Genomic DNA, 23,961 nt, shown 5'->3' with positions numbered 1-23,961 from the left:
GTGCGACCTCGTGACTTTTTTCACTTTGTTTTTTTCTTGGCCCACCGCAATCAATAGAACAGACTACAATTCATTGTTTTCAAGCTATGCCTCTACCACAATCCACAGTATTATCGTTTTGAATTTAATTGTTGTAGACATTAGACAAACAGAAATGCGGATATCGTTCATAACACAGTGGAGTCGAACAAACGGAACAATGCCTGATGTTAATTGATGTCCCAGAAGAATTCCCAAGCACGCGCATTCCACACACACCAGGAGATATATTGTGCAGCACGAGTACAGACACAGATCAGAATATGAGCTTGCGACAGCCATCGATGCTTAGGAGAACTGGTGAGTAGCTTTCCTGCTGCGCTAATTCTCCTTCAATCGGTCCATTTTCCGGAATTTTTTCAGACGCCAGGGCTGACTGTTCATGTTTCCACGCGCATTGGTGGAATTGCCAGCTTCTACACCAAATACAATATCTATACATACCAACATAATCTATACATAATGTTGGCAATTGAAAATGCAAGAGCAAAGCTTAAAACAATGGGGGGTCAATACCGGCTGTAAATAAACCTAAAATATATGCGTGATTTAAGTTACATATTAACAAATGCGATTGCAATATTATACGGTTTCAGTTCCCAACGGTTTCCTTACTGTTAATCTACAGAGGAAGCTTTTTGGAAAATGGACATAAATGGCAACGCAAACAAATTTCTTTCTATTTGGGTGATGGTAACAGAAAGAACAGTTAACGAGTTGTGCTCTATTCCGTTCTGTTTTGGTCACATATTAGGTGCAATATGACTGGATATGGCCTGCTGGAAGAACTGAGTGTCTTTTGAAAGCGCAGTCATTTAGGAAATAATTAAAGAGCGATATTGGTAGAGGAAGAGACTGCGCAGCCGAATACGCATGCGTCACGACCCCCACTGTTTGGCTCTCTTTTTTCAGTGGTACGCTCTTCATCAAAATATCAATTTGTTTGTTTGCATACTGTATGAACGTTGTGCTTCCCATAAGAGTGTAAACGGGGCTATCATTATTTGTCCGCAATTACCTTTTTCTAAACTTCACGTTATTCAAAAAAAAAAACTAATACGCAATTAAGTTCTAATTGTAATTTTGAAGTTTATACGGTAGAGCCGCAGGTAAATGGGATGGTTTGAAATAATGTATTGATATTGTATCCATAATGTACTGATAATGCTGCCCATAAATCTAGACGAGGCTTCCTGGCTCATTGAAATGTGTAAACAGAGTCTAATTTAAAAAGCTGCAATGTGTATTAGCCTCCTAAGGTCTGAAGGCATGGGACGACTATATACCCAGTCCAAATTAAACTAATTGGAACATTAGCATGAAGTGTAACGTGGTTGTACGTTTTCGTTGATTACCATTCATCTGTTTCTCTCTCAGGGCCCAGAGGAAAAGCAGTCACGCGGACGTCCTGAACGCCGCGCACGTGCAATGGCAATTCTCGCCACTTCGATCACAAACGACTCCATCATTAGACCTGCCGGTTTTTACGTTATCGGATTTAGGGATTTAAAGTTTGCTGATTTGTATTTAATTTTTCTCGGCTTCATTTATATTGTAACGGCTGTGTGCAACTCTTTTCTCATTTCGGTTATATGGATAGATCGTTGCCTACATACTCCTAAGTACATTGCGGTGGCCAATTTAGGAGTTGTCGACTTGATTCTCAGTACATCCTTTATTCCTAGTGCGATCAACACGTTTGTGACTAAAGATACTTTCATGTCCTTCAATGCATGTTTGACACAGATGTTTTTTTATTCTGGCTCTGCAATACTAGAGTCATTATCCCTCATTGCACTCGCCTATGACAGATTAATTGCGATATGTTTCCCACTGAGGCATAATTCCCTCAACACTCCCACAAGTATGATCAGTATTTTAGCGATCGCTTGGTCGTATAGTGTAGGCATCATGGTGTTCGGGGTCTTGTCATTGACAAAACTGTCTTTTTGTGATTCACTCACCGTGTACAGCTTTTTCTGTGATTACGTAGCCGTGTTCGCACTAGCGTGCAATGATAGCACACTACAGTGGACCACCGCCGCTTCTCTGAGTTCCATGATTGGCTTTGGTGCCCTTAGTTTCATCCTCATGTCATACACGTGTATTCTGGCAGCCGTGTTTAGAATGAAAAATGTGGAAAGCAGGTACAAGGCACTTGCCACCTGTACAGAACATCTTGTCCTCGTGGCGATTTACTACGGGCCTATCATGACGCTGTACGTCGTAGAATTGTTTCTATTCCGCGTCGATCCAACTGTCAGATTGATGAGCGTGTCTTTCGCCTCGTGCGTCCCGCCCTGTCTGAACCCCATTGTGTATTCCCTGTCTACCAAAGAAATCAGGAACAGATTACTGGCTATACTCCATAAAGTCAAGGAAGTAACGTGGGAAGGGCAGACAGAGACCCAAAGGTTGAGGTAAATTTACATTTTTAAAATAATAACATGCATTTAATCATAAGCTTTGCTGTTTGGCGTCATTTGTACATGTCTATGTTAAGTCAAATGTTATGTAGTTGAATTGTATTTTTGTGGCAATTGTAACCAATGAGAGGTATTTTATATACTGAAAGAAACTTATGGTGGCCTGCTTAATCTGTCCATATGTACAGATTAGGGAAAATCAAGCTCCATTGAGGTCACTAAGGGTGCATAATGTTGTTAGACCTCAAACCCTCAAAATTTCTTTACATACCGGCAGCAACTGAAATTTCTTACATACTGTAGGCTAATCGTTTATTTACTCTCTCTCTACTAGCAGACCCTTAGATTATACAATATGTAGAGACAGCGATGCCACTAAAAACTAATAGGGAGCACATCAGAACCAGGAAGTACAATTTTTTCGCTCAATAGACATGGTCAGTTGTGTCCATGGTCACATGCCTAATTCAGGTAAGAGTAGGATAAAGTAAATAAAAAAGAAAAAATTCATAATAAAAATATTTTACCTCGGAAAACTGATAAGTTATTTTGCTTCCGAATATAATACACGGAGTTACATTAATATTTGAGTGCAAGTACTTTACTTTTGCTGTAAAAAATGAATGGAGCCCAATGGACAAACTTTCTTTTTGAGCAAAAATCATAGATATCAACAGGGGGCGCCATTACAGCCGGTGCTGGGGTTGAGAACCGAAAGCTGCCCACTTGGGGTCCCTAGAGTAGACCACTACAGAACTTCATCATGCATATCCGTACGGCAAGCTCTACGGGACATCCTTGTACATCTCCCCGTTTCCTCATAAGTAGAAGACGGCTCACAACTTCAGCAATAGCCAACACCATGTAACCTGCTGTAACTGTCTTAACAGGAATCTACATAAAACTGATGATTCTGTGAACTTTAGGTGCCACTGTCTGAACTTCATTTCCTCTGAACCCTGAGAAAAACGGAAGTCAGTTATTTGGCTTTATATTTATTTTTTGTGTGTCGATTTGAAAAAAGTCCTTCAATTGCCCTAACCCTCCCTATTTCTCTCTCTCTCATGCTCCCTTTCCTCAGTGCCAATTTCTGTAACCCCTCTTGGAAGGGTCAGTGAGATTTTGGGAGAGTACTGAAATGTAATATGAAAAAATATTTAAATGATTAAAAAAAAATTAATGACCTTAAAATTAATAAAAATGATTAAAATGATAAAACTGTCCAGTTTTTATCATGTTCTTTATTAAAATTTTCTAAATATTTACATTTAATAATTTCTGTTATTTTGTGATAATTTGTCATATGACTTTTATTGATATTAATATTATTACTGAAACTACTCTACTTCATCCAGTATTTAACACAACGCTTTCGGGGCAGTGATCCTGAAACTTAGTCCGGGCGACCCCCTGTTTATGCCGGCCTTCGTTCCAGCCAATATGCTGCTCAATTAAGGTTGTCGAAGACGTGCTTGTAAAATTCTTTAATAGACTTTTAAAAAATGTTTTGCTTCTTCTTTGAATTCCCATGGCTGAGTGACCATGGCCATTTTGTGACCAATTAGAAGCCTGCTAATTCACCCTAGTCTTTAATTTGAATAGAACAGACAATGATTCATGGTCTATAGCTATGCTCCGCCTCATTTTACTTCATGTCCCAGAAGAATTCCCAGGTACGCGCATTAAACACACACACACACACACACACACACACCAGGACAGGAGATATAGTCTTCAGCTTCAGTACAGAAGCTGATTAGACTAAGGATCATCGACAGTCACCGATGCTGAGGAGAACTGGTGAGTACATGTGTCCTGCAGTGCTAATTCTACTCTGCGCTTTTAATCGACATGTTTTGTGGCTATTCTTTCAGACACCAGGGCTGATTGTGAATGTTTACTCGAGCATACCTTCGACACGTACTTGAAATGGCCACAACTCGTACACCAAGCGCAATATTGAAGCAGCACATTTGCAATAAAAATGTAAGAGAAAAGCTTAAAACATGCTCACATCCAAGGTGGTCAACATCGGGTAGCCTTACGTCTAAATATACGCGCGATTTAAGTTAAATGTTTACAAAAGTGATTGTAACATTGTGTGGTCCATGGTCCGGTTTTGACAGTTTCAGTGGCGATCGGTTTGCTTGCTGTTCACCTAAAGTGGAAGCTTTCTAGAAAACGTACAGATATTACAAAGCAAACTTTTTTTCGTTTTTGGTTGGTGGTGAAAAAGAAAGGACGTGGACAGCGCTGTAGATAAACACAAAAAGGGAGCAACATATTACGCACTGTGCTCTTAAATTTCGTTTCATTTCTTGGTCATATGTAAATCGCATTACGCCTGGATACAACCTACTGAAAACTGTGGGTGACTGTCATTTTGGAAACAATTCAAGAGCGATATCGAAGAGGAAGAGAGTCTACCCAATGACGTACGCGCGACATCTTCTCCATCGTCTGTTCACCTTTTTATATTGGCTCGTTCTTTATCAAAACTACACGTGTTTGTTTAAAGAAAAAAATATGAATGTTGTATGTGCCGTTGAACTGCATTTTAAAAACATGTATACTTAAAGTTCTATGGTTATTTGTCAGTAAGCCTACTTCTGACCTTCTTCTAAACGTTAGGATATTAAATATATATAATTCAATTTTTAGAACTAGATAGCAATAAGCAGAATAACCAGTGGGGTCCAACACGAAGACCACTGACCATGTTTTAGAATGGACACGGGAATAATAATAAGAGTGTCGCGCCTTTTCTTATGAGCCAAACGTATTACAGCATATATTTTGTTTTATTATGAACCGTAAATTCTGATATTAGCCAAGAGGAAATTTACTTGCGTCCTGCTCAAAAAAAATCTGTGATGCTTGGAGTACAAAAAATCTAATTGCTTGGTTAGTTTCAATTAACAGACACATTTCTCCAGGACGGGTGTCTCTGTATGCATTGTTTAAATTTAACTGAACAGTTTAACAGTAATGAGCAGCTGTAAGTAAACAAACAGCCTAATTTGAATTTTAAACCAAATATGCATTTAGACAGTCAATTGAACGAGAAAGAAAAGTCACAACGTGTATTAGGCTTCCCAGGCTCTGAAGAGATAGAACTACTATAGTCCAAGTGCAAATTAAACTATCCATCCGATATGGAACATTAGTCTGAATTGTCACGTGGCTGCGTTTACATTGACTTCCCTTCATCTGTTTCTCTCTCAGGGCCCAAAGGAAAAGCAGTCACGCGGAGGCACTGAACGCCGCACACGTGCAATGGGAATGCTGACCACTTCTATCACGAACGACTCCATCATTAGACCAGTGGGATTTTACGTTATCGGATTTAGGGATTTAAAGTTTGCCGATTTGTATTTAATTTTTCTCGGCTTCGTTTATATTGTAACGGTGTTGTGCAACTCTTTTCTCATTTCGGTTATATGGATAGATCGTTGCCTACACACTCCAAAGTACATTGCGGTGGCCAATTTAGGGGTTGTCGACTTGATTCTCAATACATCCTTTATTCCTAGTGCGATCAACACGTTTGTGACTAAAGATACTTTCATGTCCTTCAATGCATGTTTGACACAGATGTTTTTTCATTCCGTCTCTGCAATACTAGAGTCATTTTCCCTCATTGCACTTGCCTATGACAGATTAATTGCGATATGTTTCCCACTAAGGCATAATTCCCTCAACACTCCCAAAATTATGATCAGTATTTTAGCGATGGTTTGGTCGTATACTGCAAGCGTCATGGTGTTCGAGGTCTTGTCATTGACAAAACTGTCTTTTTGTGATTCACTCACCGTGTACAGCTTTTACTGTGAATACGTAACTGTGTTCGTACTAGCGTGCAATGATACAACACTACAGTGGACCATCGCCGCTTCTCTGAGTTTCATGATTGGGTTTGGTGCCCTTACTTTCATCCTCATAACATACATGTGTATATTGGCAGCCGTGTTTAGAATGAAAAATGTGGAAAGCAGGTACAAGGCACTTGCAACCTGTACAGAACATCTTGTCCTTGTTGCGATTTTCTACGGGCCTATCATGACGCTGTACGTCGTAGAATTGTTTGCATTCCGCGTCGATCCAACTGTCAGATTGATGAGCGTGTCTTTCGCCTCGTGCGTCCCGCCCTGTCTGAACCCCATTGTGTATTCCCTGTCTACCAAAGAAATCAGGAACAGATTACTGTCTATACTCCATAAAGTCAAGGAAGTAACGTGGGAAGGGCAGACAGAGACCCAAAGGTTGGGGTAAATTTACATTTTAAAAATAATAACATGCATTTAATCATAAGCTTTGCTGTTTGGCGTCATTTGTACATGTCTATGTTAAGTCAAATGCTATGTAGTTGAATTGTATTTTTGTGGAAATTGTGACCAATGAGAGGTATTTTATATACTGAAAGAAGTTTATGGTGGCCTGCTTAATCTGTCCATATGTACAGATTAGGGAAAATCTCAAATTACAAACTCCATTGAAGTCACTAAGGGTGCATAATGTTGTTAGACCTCAAACCCTCAAAATTCCTTACATACCGGCAGCAACTGTAATTTCTTACATACTGTAGGCTAATCGTTTATTTACTCTCTCTCTACTATCAGACCCTTAGATTATACAATATGTAGAGACAGCGACGCCATTAAAAACTAATAGGGAGCACATCAGAACCAGGAAGTACAATTTTTTTGCTCAACAGACATGGTCAGTTGTGTCCATGGTCACATGCCTAATTCAGGTAAGGGTAGTCGAGTGCATACATAGGCTAAAGTAAATTAAAAAAATAAAAAAATTATAATAAAAATATTTTACCTCGGAAAACCGATAAGTTATTTTGCTTCCGAATATATATATTATACATTAATATTTGAGTGCAAGTACTTTACTTTTGCTGTAAAAAATGAATGGAGCCCAATGGACAAACTTTCTTTTTGAGCAAAAATCATAGATATCAACAGGGGGCGCCATTACAGCCGGTGCTGGGGATGAGAACCGAAAGCTGCCCACTTGGGGTCCCTAGAGTAGACCACTACAGAACTTCATCATGCATATCCATACGGCAAGCTCTACGGGACATCCTTGTACATCTCCCCGTTTCCTCATAAGTAGAAGACGGTTCACAACTTCAGCAATAGCAACACCATGTAACCTGCTGTAACTGTCTTAACAGGAATCTACATAAAACTGAGGATTCTGTGAACTTTAGGTGCCACTGTCTGAACTTCATTTCCTCTGAACCCTGAGAAAAACGGAAGTCAGTTATTTGGCTTTATATTTATTTTGTGTGTCGATTTGAAAAAAGTCCTTCAATTGCCCTAACCCTCCCTCTTTCTCTCTTTCTCATGCTTCCTTTTCTCAGTGCCAATTTCTGTAACCCCTCTTGGAAGGGTCAGTGAGATTTTGGGAGAGTACTGAAATGTAATATGAAAAAATATTTAAATGATAAAAAAAATTAATGACCTTAAAATTAATAATAAAAATGATTAAAATTATAAAAAATTTTGATTGTTTTCATGTTCTTTATTGAAATTTTCTAAATATTTACATTTAATAATTTCTGTTATTTTGTGATAATTTGTCATATGACTTTTATTGATATTAATATTATTACTGAAACTACTCTACTTCATCCAGTATTTAACACAACGCTTTCGGGGCAGTGATCCTGAAACTTAGTCCCGGCGACCCCCTGTTTATGCTGGCCTTCGTTCCAGCCAATATGCTGCTCAATTAAGGTTGTCGAAGACGTGCTTGTAAAATTCTTTAATAGACTTTTTAAAAATGTTTTGCTTCTTCTTTGAATTCTCATGCTTTAGTGACCATGGCCATTTTGTGACCAATTAGAAGCCTGCTAATTCACCCCAGTCTTTCATTTCAATCGAACAGACAACAATTCATGGTCTACAGTTATGCTCCGCCTGATTTTACTTCATGTCCCAGAAGAATTCCCAGGTACGCGCATTACACACACACACACCCTCCCACACAAACCAGGAGATATAGTCTTCAGCTTCAGTACAGAAGCTGATTAGACTAAGGAGCATCGACAGTCACAGATGCTGAGGAGAACTGGTGAGTACGTGTCCTGCAGTGCTAATTCTACTCTGCGCTTTTAATCGACATGTTTTGTGGCTATTCTTTCAGACACCAGGGCTGATTGTGAATGTTTCCTCGAGCATACCTTCGACACGTACGTGAAATGGCCACAACTCGTACACCAAGCGCAATATTGAAGCAGCACATTTGCAATAAAAATGTAAGAGAAAAGCTTAAAACATGCTCACATTCAAGGTGGTCAACACCGGGTAGCCTTACGTCCAAATACAGGCGCGATTTAATTTAAATGTTTACAAAAGTGATTATACTTAAGTATACATGTATACTTAAAGTTCTATGGTTATTTGTTAGTAAGCATACTTCTGACCTTCTTCTAAACGTTAGCATATTAAATATATATAATTCAATTTTTAGAACTAGATGGCAATAAGCAGAATAACCAGTGGGGTCCAACACGAAGACCACTGACCATGTTTTAGAATGGACGCGGGAATAATAGAGTGTCGCGCCGTGTCTTATGAGCCAAACGTATTACAGCATATATTTTGTTTTATTATCAAGCGTAAATTCCGATATTACCCAAGAGGAAATTTACTTGCGCCCTGCTCAAAAAAAATATGTGATGCTTGGAGTACAAACATCTAATTGCTTGGTTAGTTTCAATTAATAGACACATTTCTCCAGGACACGGGTGTCTCTGTATGCATTGTTTAAATTTAACTAAACACTTTAACAGTCACATAGCAGTAATGAGCAGATGAAAGTAAACAAATAGCCTAATTTGAATTTTAAACTAAATATGCTTTTAGACAGTCAATAGAACGAGACAGAAAAGTCACAACGTGTATTAGGCCTCCCAGGCTCTGAAGAGATAGAACTGCTATAGTCCAAGTGCAACTTAAACTATTAATCCGGTATGGAACATTAGTCTGAAATGTCACGTGGCTGTACGTTTACATTGACTTCCCTTCATCTATTTCTCTCTCAGGGCCCGGAGGAAAAGCAGTCACTCGAAGGCACTGAAAGCCGCACACGTGCAATGGGAATTCTCACCACTTCGACCACAAACGGCTCCATCATAAGACCAGTGGGATTTTACGTTATCGGATTTAGGGATTTAAAGTTTGCCGATTTGTATTTAATTTTTCTCGGCTTCGTTTATATTGTAACGGTTTTGTGCAACTCTTTTCTCATTTCGGTTATATGGATAGATCGTTGCCTACACACTCCAAAGTACATTGCGGTGGCCAATTTAGGAGTTGTCGACTTGATTCTCAGTACATCCTTTATTCCTAGTGCGATCAACACGTTTGTGACGAAAGATGCCTTCATGACCTTCAATGCATGTTTGACACAGATGTTTTTTCATTCCGGCTCTGCAATACTAGAGTCATTTTCCCTCATTGCACTTGCATATGACAGGTTAATTGCGATATGTTTCCCACTAAGGCATAATTCCCTCAACACTCCCAAAATTATGATCAGTATTTTAGCGATAGTTTGGTCGTATAGTGTAAGCATCATGGTGTTCGTGGTCTGGACATTGACAAAACTATCTTTTTGTGATTCACTCACCGTGTATAACTTCTTCTGTGAATACGTAGCCGTGTTCGCACTAGCGTGCAATGATAGCACGCTACAGTGGACCACCGCCGCTTCTCTGAGTTTCATGATTGGCTTTGGCACCCTTAGTTTCATCCTCATATCATACGTGTGTATACTGGCAGCCGTGTTTAGAATGAAAAATGTGGAAAGCAGGTACAAGGCATTTGCCACCTGTACAGAACATCTAGTCCTTGTGGCGATTTACTACGGGCCAATCATGACGCTGTACGTCGTAGAATTGTTTCTGTTCCGCGTCGATCCAACTGTCAGAATGATGAGCGTGTCGTTAGCCTCGTGCATCCCGTCCTGTCTGAACCCTATTGTGTATTCCTTATCAACCAAAGAAATCAGGAATAGATTACTGGCTACACTCCAGAAAGTCAAGGAAGTAACGCGGGAAGGGCATACATAGACCCAAAGGTTGAAGTAAATTTATATATATATATATATATATATATATATATATATGTGTGTATTTTTTTTTTTTTTTTTTTTAAGATACATTCATTCATAATCATTGTACATGTCTATGTGAAGTCAAATGCCATATAGTTGAATTGTATTTTCGTGGAAATTCTGTCTAATGACAGATAATTTATAAACTAAAAGAAGTTTCTGGTGGCCTGCTTAATCTGTCCATACGTACAGCCTTTGGGAAAATGTCACGTTACAAGCTCCATTGAGGTCACTAAAGGTACATAATGTTGTGGGACCACAAACCCTCAATTTCTTACAACAATTGTAATTTCTTAAATACCGTTATCGTTTATTTACTCTATCTCTGATAGCAGACCCTTCGAGTATATGGGGAATATATGAGAACCAGGAAATACAATTTTGTCGCTCAACAGACATGCTAAGTTGTGTCCTTGGTCACATGCCTAAATCATGTGCAGGGTAGTGCAGTGCAGGCATAGACTAAAGTAAATAAAGAAAAAAATGTATATATTTTTCTGTGTGCCCAGCCGGCACGTGACCGACCATCAACGTTGAAATGTGGTTGAAATAATGTCAGTTGTTGTTTCAACGGTTGAAAAAACGTTGAAACAACGTTTAATGCTAAATGGTTGTAAAAAGGTTAACAAAATACTTATAAATCAAAGTTGAAATTTTAACAAGATCTGTACGTTGAATCAACAATGTCTTCAACAACATTCTGCCTTTTAAATTATTATGATTATTATTATTTTATTAGCATTTTATTATATTTTGATCATAAGATCACTTCAAAAATCTAAATTTATATACGACTATAATTATATATAAAGTTATGTTCTTACATTTTTTAGATTTTGAAACGTTGAAACAACGTCGCGATATCAACGTTGATTCGCCTTCCAAAATCGAAACAAAAATTTCAGCAGTGATTCAACCTTGATCCACGACGTCCACGACGTTGATTCACCGGCGAATAAACGTTGAAATGCCGGCTGGGAGGTAGGAAAAAATATTTTACCTCGGAAAACGGATACGTTTTTTTATTCCTAATATAATGCATAGAGATAACATTAATATTTGAGTGCAAGTACATTATTTTTGCTGTCAAAAATGGATGGAGCCCAATGGGGAAACTTTCTTTTTGAGCGAAAAATAATAGATATCAGCAGGGGGCGCCATTACATCCGGTGCTGGGGTTTCCACTACAGAACTTCATCATGCATATCCGTACGGCAAGCTCTATGGGACATTCTTGTACATCTCCCCGTTTCCTCATAAGTAGAAGATGGCTCACAACTTCAGCAATAGCCAACACCATGTAACCTGCAGTGACTGTCTTAACAGGACTCGAGATAAAACTGATGATTCTGTGAACTTTAGCTGCCACAGTCTGAATTTCAGTTCTTCTCAGGGGTCAGAGGAAATTAAGTCAGTTATTTGGCTATTTATTTTTATAAAATGTTTTGTTTGTTTCTATTTGACAAAGTGCTTCAACTGCCCTAACCCTCCCTCTCTCTCTCTCTCTTTCTCATGCTTCTTTTTCTCAGTGCCAATTTCTGTAACGCCTGTGGCAGGGACAGGGGGTTTTAGGACAGGACTGAAATGTAATATGAAAAAAATTAATGACTATAAAATTGATAATAAAAATGATTAAAAATATAATTTTGTTTTCATGTTACTTATTTAAATTTTCTAAATATGTACATTTAATAATTTCAAGTATTGTGTGATAATTTGTCATATGACTTTTGTTGATATTAATATTATTCCTGAAATTACTCTACCTCATCCGGTATTTGACAACGCTTTCGGGGCTGTGATTCTGAAACTTAGTCCGGGCGAGCCCCTGTTTATGCTGGATGTCGTTCCAGCCAATATGCGGCTCAGTTAAGGTTCTTCAACACGTGCTTGTAAAATTCTGTAATAATCTCTTATTATTTCACACACACACACACACACACACACACACACACACACACACACACACACACACACCCTCACTCTCTCTCTCTCTCCCTCCCTCCCTCGCACACACACACCCTCCCACACAAACCAGGAGATATAGTCTTCAGCTTCAGTACAGAAGCTGATTAGACTAAGGAGCATCGACAGACATCGATGCTGAGAACTGGTGAGTACAGGTGTTCTGCTGCGCCAATTCTACTCTGCGCTTTTAATCGACATGTTTTGTGGATATTCTTTCAAACACCAGGGCTGATTGTGAATGTCTCCTCGCGCATACCTTCGACACGTACGTGGAATGGCCACAACTCGTACACCAAGCGCAATATTGAAGAAGCACATTTTCAGTAAAAATGTAAGAGAAAAGCTTAAAACATGTTCACATCCAAGGTGGTCAACACCGTGTGTGCATGAGCCTAAATATAAGCGCGATTTAAGTTAAATGTTTACAAAAGTGATTGTAACATTGTGTGGTCCATGGTCCGGTTTTGACAGTTGCAATCGCGATCGGTTTGCTTGCTGTTCACCAAATGTGCAAGCTTTCTAAAAAACGTACAGATATTACAAAGCAATATCGAAAAAGAAAGGACGTGGCACAGCACTGTAGATAAACACAAAAAGGAGCAACATTTCCGTTCATTTCTTGGTCATATGTAAATCGCATTATGCCTGGATACAACCTACTGAAAACTGTGGGTGACTGTCATTTTGGAAACAATTCAAGAGTGATATCGGAGAGGAACAGACGATCCACACAAAGACGCACGAGCGACATCATCTCCATCGTTTGTTTCTCTTTTTATATTGGCTCGTTCTTTATCAAAACTACACGTGTTTGTTTAAAGAAAAATGTATGAATGTTGTATGTGTCGTTGAACTGCATTTTAAAAACATGTACACTTAAACGTTCTATGGTTATTTCTCAGTAAGCCTACGTCTGACCTTCTTCTAAACGTTAGGTTATTAAATGTAAATAATTCAATATTTTAGAACCTACATAACAATAAGCAGATTAACTGGTGGGGTCCAACACGAGACCACTGACCATGTTCTAGAATGGACGCGGGAATAATAATAGGAGTGTTGCGCAGTGGCGAAGGAGCCAAACGTGTTACAGCACATATGTTGTTTTATTATCTAGCGTAAATTCCGCTATTACCCAAGCACTGATTTCTCTGTATGCATTGTTTTAATTTAACTAAACAGTTTAACAGTCACATAGCATTAATGAGCAGAAATAAGAAAACAAATAGCCTAATTTGAATTTTAAACCAAATATGCATTTAGACAGTCAATTGAACGAGACAGACAAGTCACAACGTGTATTAGGGCTCCCAGGCTCTGAAGAGAGAGAACTACTATAGTCCAGTATAAGTGCAAATTAAACTATCACGTGGCTGTACGTTTACATTGACTTCCCTTCATCTGTTTCTCTCTCAGGGCCCAGAGGAAAAGCAGTCACGCGGAGGCACTGAACGCCGCGCACGTGCAATGGGAATGCTGACCACTTCTATCACAAACGACTCCATCATTAGACCAGTGGGATTTTACGTTATCGGATTTAGGGATTTAAAGTTTGCCGATTTGTATTTAATTTTTCTCGGCTTCGTTTATATTGTAACGGTTTTGTGCAACGCCTTTATCATTTCCATAATATGGATGGATCATCGCCTGCACACTCCAAAGTACATTGCGGTGGCCAAGTTAGGGGTTGTCGATTTCATGCTCAGTACATCTTTCATTCCTAGTGCGATCAACACGTTTGAGACGCAAGATACTTTCATGTCCTTCAATGCATGTTTGACACAGATGTTTTTTTATCACGGTTCTACAATACTAGAGTCATTTTCCCTCATTGCACTTGCCTATGACAGGTTAATTGCGATATGTTTCCCACTGAGGCATAATTCCCTCAACACTCCCAAAATTATGATCAGTGGTTTAGCGATAGCTTGGTCGTATAGTGTAAGCATTATGGTGTTCGTGGTGTTGACATTGACAAAACTGTCTTTTTGTGATTCACTCACCGTGTATAACTTCTTCTGTGATTACGTAGCCGTGTTCGCACTAGGGTGCAATGATAAGACACTACAGTGGACCACCGCCGCTTCTCTGAGTTTCATGATTGGCTTTGGCGCCCTTAGTTTCATCCTCATATCATACGTGTGCATTTTGACAGCCGTGTTTAGAATGAAAAACGTGGAAAGCAGATACAAGGCACTTGCAACCTGCACAGAACATTTCGTCCTTGTGGCGATTTTCTACGGGCCAATCATGACGCTGTACGTCGTCGAATTGTTTCTATTCCGCGTCGATCCAACTGTCAGATTGATGAGCGTGTCGTTAGCCTCATGCATCCCGCCCTGTCTAAACCCCATTGTGTATTCTCTGTCAACCAAAGAAATCAGGAACAGATTACTGGCTATTCTCCATAAATTCAAGGAAGTAACGTGAGCAGGGCAGACAGATACCCAAAGGTTGCAGTAAATGTACATTTTTAAAATAATAACATCCATTTATTTATAAGCTTTGGTGTTTGGCCTCATTTGTACATGTCTATGTGAAGTCAAATGTTATGTAGTTGAATTATATTGTCGTGGAAATTGTGTCCAATGATAGTTAATGTTTATATACTAAAAGAAGTTTGGTGGCCTGCTTAATCTGTTCATAAGTGCAGCCTTTGGAAAAATGCCATGGCTCATGCCCCATTTGAGTTACTAAAGGTGGATTTTGTTGTTTGACCACAAACCCTCAAAATTCCTTACATAGCAGAAACAGTAATTCCATATACACCATAATCATTCATTTACTCTATCTCTGCTAGCAGATCACTATGGAACCTCATCGTGCATATCCGTACAGCAAGCTCCAAGGGACATTCTTGTACATCGCCCCGTATCCTCCCAAGTAGAAGATAATATGTAACTTTAGCAATAACCAACCCCATTTAAGCTGTTGTGACTGTCTTAACAGGAAGCTTGATGAAACAAATCATTCTGTGAAATTTAGCTGCCACAATCTCTCCTTCCTTTCCTCTGAACAGAAGTCAGTTATATGGCTTTTTATTTTTTGTTTGTGTCTATTTGACAAAGTCCTTTAACTACCCTAACCCTCCCTCTTTCTCCCGTTCCCTTTTTGCAGTGCCAATGTCCGAGTAGGACAGGGTGGCAGGGAGTGGGCAGGTCAGGAAACTTATGTCCACTCAGTGGGCCTACTGTGCATGTGGGGCAGTAGCCCACCTGAGTGCACTGTCGATAACCTGGGTCTTAGACGCAGAGAGAGTTATGGAAGTCACCTAATGTGATTTGTATCTACAGGAGACTGTATCTCACCTGTGTGGGTGAAAGCAGTGTGCAGTATGTTCATCGCTAAGTCCCTGTGAGACAAAACCTTGGTCTTTTTACACCTTTAAGCACCTCCTGAGAGTCCACAAATGAACGGTGTTTGCCTGTCCATAATAAAGCATTTAGCCTTTTTCAACTTCAGTGCTGAGTGGGTGCATTCTCGTCTTGTACTCTCACACCAAACCGGGTTAAAGGTGGTGCATTGAAAACAGCACTGATACTACTTTGTTGTATCCAGTATTTGACACAACACTTTCGGGGCTGTGGTTCTGAAACTTAGTGCCGTAGTACCCCCTGTTTATGCTGGCTTTCATCCCAGCCAATCTGCTGCTCAATTAAAGTTGTCGAACATGTGCTTGTAAAATTCTTTAATAATCTTTTTTTTTTCCCCAACTTGTTACCACAATGCAGGTTTGGTTCATTATGTATTGCTTCTTCTTTTAATTCTCATGCTTTAGTGACCATGGCCATTTTGTGACCAATTAGAAGCCTGCTAATTCACCCTAGTCTTTAATTTGAATAGAACAGACAATGATTCATGGTCTATAGTTATGCTCCGCCTCATTTTTTACTTCATGTCCCAGAAGAATTCCCAGGTACGCGCATTACACACACACACACACACACACACACACACACACCAGGACAGGAGATATAGTCTTCAGCTTCAGTACAGAAGCTGATTAGACTAAGGATCATCGACAGTCACCGATGCTGAGCAGAACTGGTGAGTACATGTGTCCTGCAGTGCTAATTCTACTCTGCGCTTTTAATCGATATGTTTTGTGGGCATTCTTTCAGACACCAGGGCTGATTGTGAATGTTTCCTCGCGCATACCTTCGACACGTACGTGGAATGGCCACAACTCGTACACCAAGCGCAATATTGAAGAAGCACATTTGCAATAAAAAATGTAAGAGAAAAGCTTAAAACATGCTCACATTCAAGGTGATCAACACCGTGTGGGCATGAGCCTAATTATACGCGCGATTGAAGTTAAATGTTTACAAAAGTGATTGTAACATTGTGTGGCCGATAAACTGTATAAAAAAGTACACTTGAAGTTCAATGGTTATTTGTCAGTAAGCCTACTTCTGAATATAATTCGTTTTTTTACAGCCTAAATAACAAAAGGCAGATTGTCCGGTCGGCTCCAACACGAAGATCAATGACAAAGTTTTAGAATGTACGCGGGAATAATAATAGGAGTGTCATGACCCAAACGGGTTACAGCATATATTTTGTTTTATTATCAAGCGTAAATTCCGATTTTACCCAAGAGGAAATTTATAAGCGTCCTGCTCAAAAAAAAAAAAAAAAAAAAGTGATGCTTGAAGTAAAAATATCTTATTGGCTGGTTAATTTCAATGAATAGACAAATTGCTTCAGGACATGAGTTTCTCTGTATGCATTGTTTTAACTAAACAGTTTAACAGTCACATAGCAGTTATGAGCAGCTGTAAGTAAACAAATAGCCTAATTTGAATTTTAAACCAAATATGCATTTAGACAGTCAATAGAACGACACAAAAAAAGTCACAACGTGTATTAGGCCTCCCAGGCTCTGAGGAGATAGGACTACTATATTCCAAGCCCAAATTAAACGAATCATCCGGGATGGAACATTAGTCTGAATTGTAACGTCACGTGGCTGTACGTTTACATTGACTTCCCTTCATCTATTTCTCTCTCAGGGCCCAGAGGAAAAAGCAGTCACGCGGAAACACTGAACGCCGCACACGTGCAATGGGAATTCTCGCCACTTCGATCACAAACGGCTCCACCATTAGACCAATGGGATTTTTTGTTATCGGATTTCGGGATTTCAAGTTCGCTGATTTGTATTTAATTTTCCTCGGCTTCATTTATATTGCAACAATTTTGTGCAACTCTTTTCTCATTTCGGTTATATGGACAGATCGTTGCCTATACACTCCAAAGTACATCGCGGTAGCCAATTTAGGGGTTGTCGACTTGATGCTCAGTACATCCTTTATTCCTAGTACGATCAACACGTTTGTGACGACAGATACCTTTATGTTCTACAATGCATGTCTGACACAGATTTTTTTTTATTACGTTTCTACAACACTCGAGTCATTTTCCCTCAGTGTACTTGCCTATGACAGATTAATTGCGATATGTTTCCCACTGAGGCATAGTTCTATAAACACTCCCACAAGCATGATCAGTATTTTAGTGATTGTCTGGTCATACTGCGTAACCGCCATGGTGTTCTTGGTCTTTACCTTGACCAAACTGTCCTTTTGTGATTCATTCGTTGTGTACAACTTTTTCTGTGATTACCTAGCCGTGTTCGCACTAGCGTGCAATGATACAACACTACAGTGGAAAACCGCCGTTTCTCTGAGTTTTGTGAATGGGTTTGGGCCCCTTAGTTTCATTGTCCTATCATACGTGTGTATTCTGGCAGCCGTGTTTAGAATGAAAAGTGTGGAGAGCAAGTACAAGGCACTTGCCACCTGTACAGAACATCTTGTCCTTGTGGCGATTTACTATGTGCCGATCATGACGCTGTACGTCGTAGAACTTTTCTTATTCCGCGTAGATCCAAATGTCAGATTAATGAACGTGTCGTTAGCCTCGTGCATCCCGCCCTGCCTAAACCCCATTGTGTATTCGCTAGCAACCAAAGAAATCAGGAACAGATTACTGGCCATGCTTCAAAAAGTCAAGCTAGTAGCGTGGACAGGGCAGGAGTACAGCCAAAGGTTGCAGTAAATGTACATTTTCAAATGAGTAACATCAATTTTATTTTTAGGCTTTGGTGTTTGGCCTCAATTGTGCATGTGTGTGTGAAGTCAGAATTAATGTAGTTGAATTGTATTTTATTTTTTATTTTTTTGCACATAAGAGATCACACACACCTGTGACACATTAATTCAATTTGAAAATTTGTGTTGCACTGGCACTTGTAACCACATTTTTTATTTTGTGTTTCTCATTTACTGTCTGGTGGTTTACTTGTGCAAAACTAATATACCAAGCCACCATTATCCGTGAGACCTTGTTCTCAACTGACCTACCTGGATAAATAAAGGTAATTATATTTTTAGATGCAAAGCACCTCATGGACCTGGCTAGTATAACTAACTCTCACGCACTCACTTTAGCGGGCTAACGATTCTCCACAAGTGGGATCAAGTAGCTGAATGCTGCTTCGCATCAATGACACACTGTCATTGTTTAAAAAAAAACTTTCTTTCAAATGACTTAACTTTTTAAAATTTTCAGCACCACAAGGCAAATATTAAATTATATGTCCTATTTCATTTAATATTTCATTCAAGTATTTCAATATCTTATGTCAGGAGTCAGGTTTATCAATTAAATATTCCAGAGAAAAAAACTGATTTATTTGTACTACCAGATTTCTAAATCTGAGAAGAAAAAGGAATGTGAAAATGTTACTAATCAAAATTTACAGATGACTCCCCACAGCAACTAACAGCAACAAATTCATAAAACGGATATGCTTTAAACTATCAAATGTAAATCATGTCTCTTTATAACCAAAAAGAACACGGGGAAACAGGTGAAAGGAAAAAGTCTCTACTCTGAGCCTAGACTTTTAAACAAGGCTCTTCTTCATGGTCTGCATTCACATTTCTCACATAATATCATGTATATCATAATATTATGATTATTATAATAATATCCCAAATGAAAACGTTATTCTGGCTGCTTATTAGGCTCTCTCCTGACAATAAAAAAAGATTTTCAATATCTTGACTTTTTGCGATAATTTCATGATCCACCACAATCAATAGAACAGACAACAATTCATTGTATATAGCTATGCTCCTACCCCAATCCACTGTATTATAGTTCTAATTTTAATTGGAGTAATGAAGAAAAAAGAAAAGAGAATATCATTGATTGCTTAGTGTGTGGCTTGACGTCAACGTTCACGTGACTCCCAGAAGATTTCCCACGTAGGCGCATTCCACACAAATAGAGAGATATATTCCAGAGCACGAGTACAGAAGCTCAGCTCATTAGACTAAAGGGGTCCCGAAAGTCACCGTTGCTGAGGAGAACTGGTGAGTAACGATTTCCTGCTGGGCTAATTCTACTCTGCCGTTAATCGTTTTTTTTTTCCCCCCCAATTCTTTCGGACTCCAGGGCTGATTATGAATGTTTCCGCGCACATTTCCGACACGTACGTGGAGTAGCCACAGCGTATACACCAAAAACAATCTTCAAACAGTATATAGGTAATAGAAATTGGAAGAGCAAAGCCTAAACAGTGCTCCCAATCAAGGTGGTCGTGACCTACGGAACATACGCCTAAATACACGCGCGCTTGTATGTTTACAAAAGCGATGGCAACATTGTGTGGTCCGTGGTCCGGTTTTCACGGTTTCAGTCGCGAGCGGTGTGTTTGCTGTTCATCTAAAGTGGCAGCTTTCTGTACAGATAGCACAAAGCAGACAAATGTTGTTCTTTTTCGGGGCAATTGAAAAAGGAAAGAACATTGGAAAGAAAAACAAAAAAAAAAAAACTAAGCTAACGACAGCTTATGCAAAGTGCTCTTTCTTCTCCTTTCTGCTCTTCGTCACATATTAACTGCCATATGCCTGGATATAGCCTGCTGAAAGAATTGTGTGTGCCTATTTAAAACGCTGTCATTTTTCTAGCAATTCATGAGCGATATCGACAGAGGAAGAGACGGCGTACCCAAAGACGCATGCGTGATATCAGTCCCACCGTTTGGTTTCTAGGTGGTTTGTTCTTTGTCAAAACTACTCGTGTTTCTTTAAATACATTATAAATGTTGTATTTGCCGTTAGACTGTATAAAATATTAGACACTGAAATATCTATGGTTGTTTGTCCGCAAGACTACTTGTGAGCTTTTCCTAAATTAGATTCAAGATATAGAATTCTAATTAGTTTTGCATAATCTATGGCTAACGAAAGGAGATTAAACGATCGGCTCCAACACCAAGACCAAAGCTTTGCTAGAATGGAGGCAGGAAAAATAGTATGTATGTCACGACGTGACGTTTTAGCTAACGGCTGTCAGTCTCTATTTTGAGCGTTTTATTATTCATTCGTAAATTCCGATATAGCCCAAGAGGAAATATACATGCGCCCTACTCAAAAATATTAGTAATGGCTGGCGTAAAAATCCAATTGGAATCAATAGGTACAGAGCATTGGCCTGGATTGTCACGTGGTTGCATGTTTTCATTGATTGCCATTCACCCGTTTCTCTTTCATTCAGGGAAAGAGTCGTCACGCGGAGGTCGTGAACGCTGTGCAGGCGCAATGGGAATTCTCGCCACTTCGATCACAAACGACTCTATCATTATACCAATGGGATTTTATGTTATCGGATTTACGGATTTAAAATTTGCCAATTTATATATAATTTTCCTCAGCTTCATTTATATTGAAACGGTTTTGTGCAACTCCTTTATAATTTCCATCATATGGATGGACCATCGCCTGCACACTCCAAAGTACATCGCGGTGGCTAATTTAGGGGTTGTTGACTTGATGTGTAGTACATCCTTTATTCCTAGTGCGATTAAGACTGTTGTCACAAAAGATACCTTCATGTCCTACAATGCATGTTTGACACAGATGTTTTTTTACTATTGTTCTGTAGCACTAGAGTCATTTTCCCTCGGTGTACTTGCCTATGACAGGTTAATTGCGATATGCTTCCCATTGAGGCACAGTTCCATTAACACTCTCACAAGCATAATGAGTATTTTAGCGATTGTTTGGTCATTTTCCATGAGCATCATGGTGTTCATGGTCTTGATCTTGTTAAAACTGTCTTTTTGTGATTCACTTACTGTGCACAACTTTATCTGTGGGTACGCAGCTGTGTCCAGTCTATCGTGCAATGATTATACACTGCAATGGGCAGCTGGCTCTTCCTTGAGTATAGTGATCTTGTTTGGGCCCCTTAGTTTTATCGTCGTGTCATACGGCTGGATTTTAAGAGTCGTGTTTAGAATGAAAACAGTGGAGAGCAGGTACAAAGCACTGGCAACCTGCACAGAGCATCTCACCGTGGTGGCCATTTTCTACGTGCCGACCATAACGGTGTACATCATTGAGCTTTTCTTATTTCACATGCATCCAAATGTCAAAATGGTGAACCAGTCATTAGCCTCATGCATCCCGGCTTGTCTGAACCCCATCGTGTATACCCTGGCGACCAAAGAAATCAAGAACAGAATACTGGCTATGCTGCAGAAATTCAGAGCAGCATCGTGGGCAGGGCAGCCATACAGCCGAAGGTTGCAGTAAATTTAGATTTACACAAAAGTCACTGGAGCAACTACAAAACACAGGTCTGATAAGGTGCAATATTATGCAAGTTATTTATAGTCATGAAAAAATGTCTCCATATGAACTGTGATAGCATATCTATAATAAAGCATTTAGTCTTTTTCTACCTCCCTGTTGAGTGGGTTCATTCTTGTCTTTGTTAGAGCTGAATTAACACATTTTACTGCAAGGAATCTTTTTCTTACATTAATTTAACTTGTGTTGTTCGGGCCTCAGAAGCCCCGCCCCTTCCTGCCATCAGCTGTCACTCTGCTCCAGTTCCCCGTTGTCTCGCCGGTGCAGCCTGCAGCACCATAGACAGCACCGTAGGGACAGGGCTGAGTTTCAGCACCTCCACTCCACACTCAGACCTGGACAGCGCCGGAGCGACAGGGCTGAGTTTCAGCACCTCCACTCCGCACTCAGACCTGGACAGCGCCGCAGGGCCTATAATTCAATAATTCAGGCCACCGGCAGCATACCTGTGCTTGTTCCACACCAGTTTCCCCTTAGCCAAAGCAGCTTTTGGCCTTACTTAAAGGTAGATATATATTTGTTTAAACTGGACAGTAAACTAAATATTTCTTTCAATGATGCAGACGTAACATTAAACAAAAATATATAATTTGTCATATCATTTATTTAGCAGAACAGATACAAAATATATATTTTATATTCAAATATTCAATGAAGTCTTTTATTTGCATATGTTACATTTTGTAAGTTGTTATACATTAATTTATGTTTACAGATTTAATATTAAAACTAAATAATTAAAATCAGCAGGTTGTACCTCTGATTTAAAAATCTGAAAAAATAGCTACATATTTTTCTCTTGGAAAAATGAAAAACCAATTCTATCACATTTAATATCTGACAAAATAAATTATGTTATCAAATATTTAACTTATGTTAAATCTGTCTCTAAAGAAATATATAACCTACTAATCAAATGACTTGCATCTAGATCACATATCCTTTTTAAATGTTTGAAATATTTTTGTAAGCCTATTAGGCTATTTATTTCTTTATATGTTCATTCTTAAGGGGACAAATCTCATTAGTCAATATTACAGTAAAATGTGCCAGTATTAGCAACTGGTTAGTTTTCAACTGTAGTCCCTGGGCAAGAAATAAAAAGCCATCAAAAACAGGTTAAAACTGGTTATGACTAATGTTTTTAAAATACTTATAATGCCTTCGACGTGTTTTAACCTTGAAGAGCAATACTGTTCAGTGTTAGGCTACACTTCGTTACACTTGAATAATATTCCCAACAAAAACGTTACTCTGCCTGCTTATTAGGCTACCACTCTTTACAATAAAAAAATAAAAATTTCAACATCGTGACTTTGCAATTATTTCATGATCCACTACAACCAGTAAAACAGACTACAGCTCATTGTTTATCGCTATGCTGGTTTATCGTTCGCGTTCACGTGAATTTGAGTTCAAATCTGCACGAGAGCCGAAAAGCGGCACCACATCTATTTTTAATTAATGTCCCAGATGAATTCCCATGTACGCGCATTCCACGCACACCAGGAGATAAATTCTGCAGCACGAGTACAGAAGCACACTAGACTGAAGGGGTTTCGACAATCACCGATGCTGAGGAGAACCGGTGAGTACAGTTATCCTGCTGCGCTAATTTTACTCTGCACATTTAACGACTGTTTCGTCGGAATTTTTTCATACTCTAGGGCTGATTGTGATTGTTTCTACGCGCGAATTGACGGCATGTATGCGGAGTAGCCACAGCA

General features: G+C 39.2%; 5 protein-coding genes across 9 annotated transcripts; all 5 read left to right on the top strand.

The window, feature by feature from the left end:
* The first annotated feature begins 312 nt into the window (after positions 1–312).
* On the top strand, positions 313–3,590 carry LOC118235315 (olfactory receptor 5B2-like). Its single transcript, XM_035432529.1, has 2 exons — positions 313–339; positions 1,417–3,590. The coding sequence occupies exon 2, from the start codon at positions 1,468–1,470 to the stop codon at positions 2,461–2,463; it is 996 nt and encodes a 331-aa protein (XP_035288420.1). The 5' UTR covers positions 313–339; positions 1,417–1,467; the 3' UTR covers positions 2,464–3,590.
* Positions 3,591–4,186: 596 nt separating this feature from the next.
* Positions 4,187–7,935, top strand: LOC118235303 (olfactory receptor 8U1-like). Of its 2 annotated transcripts, XM_035432505.1 has the most exons (3): positions 4,187–4,265; positions 4,340–4,451; positions 5,691–7,935. In XM_035432505.1, the coding sequence occupies exons 2-3, from the start codon at positions 4,359–4,361 to the stop codon at positions 6,735–6,737; spliced, it is 1,140 nt and encodes a 379-aa protein (XP_035288396.1). In that variant the 5' UTR covers positions 4,187–4,265; positions 4,340–4,358; the 3' UTR covers positions 6,738–7,935. The 2 variants fall into 2 exon arrangements, with proteins under 2 accessions (XP_035288396.1, XP_035288397.1); XM_035432506.1 differs by lacking the exon at positions 4,340–4,451.
* A 590-nt stretch (positions 7,936–8,525) lies between these two features.
* Positions 8,526–16,260, top strand: LOC118235305 (olfactory receptor 52B2-like). 2 transcript variants are annotated; one of them, XM_035432509.1, is made up of 2 exons: positions 8,526–8,552; positions 13,983–16,260. In XM_035432509.1, exon 2 carries the CDS (start codon positions 14,034–14,036, stop codon positions 14,994–14,996), a length of 963 nt encoding a protein of 320 aa, XP_035288400.1. In that variant the 5' UTR covers positions 8,526–8,552; positions 13,983–14,033; the 3' UTR covers positions 14,997–16,260. The 2 variants fall into 2 exon arrangements, with proteins under 2 accessions (XP_035288400.1, XP_035288399.1); XM_035432508.1 differs by having other exon boundaries at positions 8,530–8,736.
* A 328-nt stretch (positions 16,261–16,588) lies between these two features.
* On the top strand, positions 16,589–18,682 carry LOC118235309 (olfactory receptor 1496-like). 2 transcript variants are annotated; one of them, XM_035432517.1, is made up of 2 exons: positions 16,589–16,800; positions 17,582–18,682. In XM_035432517.1, coding segments are annotated over exons 1-2 (1,050 nt in total). In that variant the 5' UTR covers positions 16,589–16,798; the 3' UTR covers positions 18,630–18,682. The 2 variants fall into 2 exon arrangements, with proteins under 2 accessions (XP_035288408.1, XP_035288409.1); XM_035432518.1 differs by having other exon boundaries at positions 16,590–16,613.
* Positions 18,683–19,841: 1,159 nt separating this feature from the next.
* On the top strand, positions 19,842–22,319 carry LOC118235306 (olfactory receptor 5F1-like). Of its 2 annotated transcripts, none has more exons than XM_035432511.1 (2): positions 19,842–19,951; positions 21,138–22,319. In XM_035432511.1, exon 2 carries the CDS (start codon positions 21,182–21,184, stop codon positions 22,175–22,177), a length of 996 nt encoding a protein of 331 aa, XP_035288402.1. In that variant the 5' UTR covers positions 19,842–19,951; positions 21,138–21,181; the 3' UTR covers positions 22,178–22,319. The 2 variants fall into 2 exon arrangements, with proteins under 2 accessions (XP_035288402.1, XP_035288401.1); XM_035432510.1 differs by having other exon boundaries at positions 19,842–20,632.
* Positions 22,320–23,961: the final 1,642 nt, after the last annotated feature.

This window comes from Anguilla anguilla, chromosome 9 (assembly GCF_013347855.1).
Source record: "Anguilla anguilla isolate fAngAng1 chromosome 9, fAngAng1.pri, whole genome shotgun sequence".
Lineage (NCBI taxonomy): Eukaryota > Metazoa > Chordata > Actinopteri > Anguilliformes > Anguillidae > Anguilla > Anguilla anguilla.
This window is presented reverse-complemented; position numbering and strand designations above follow the sequence as displayed.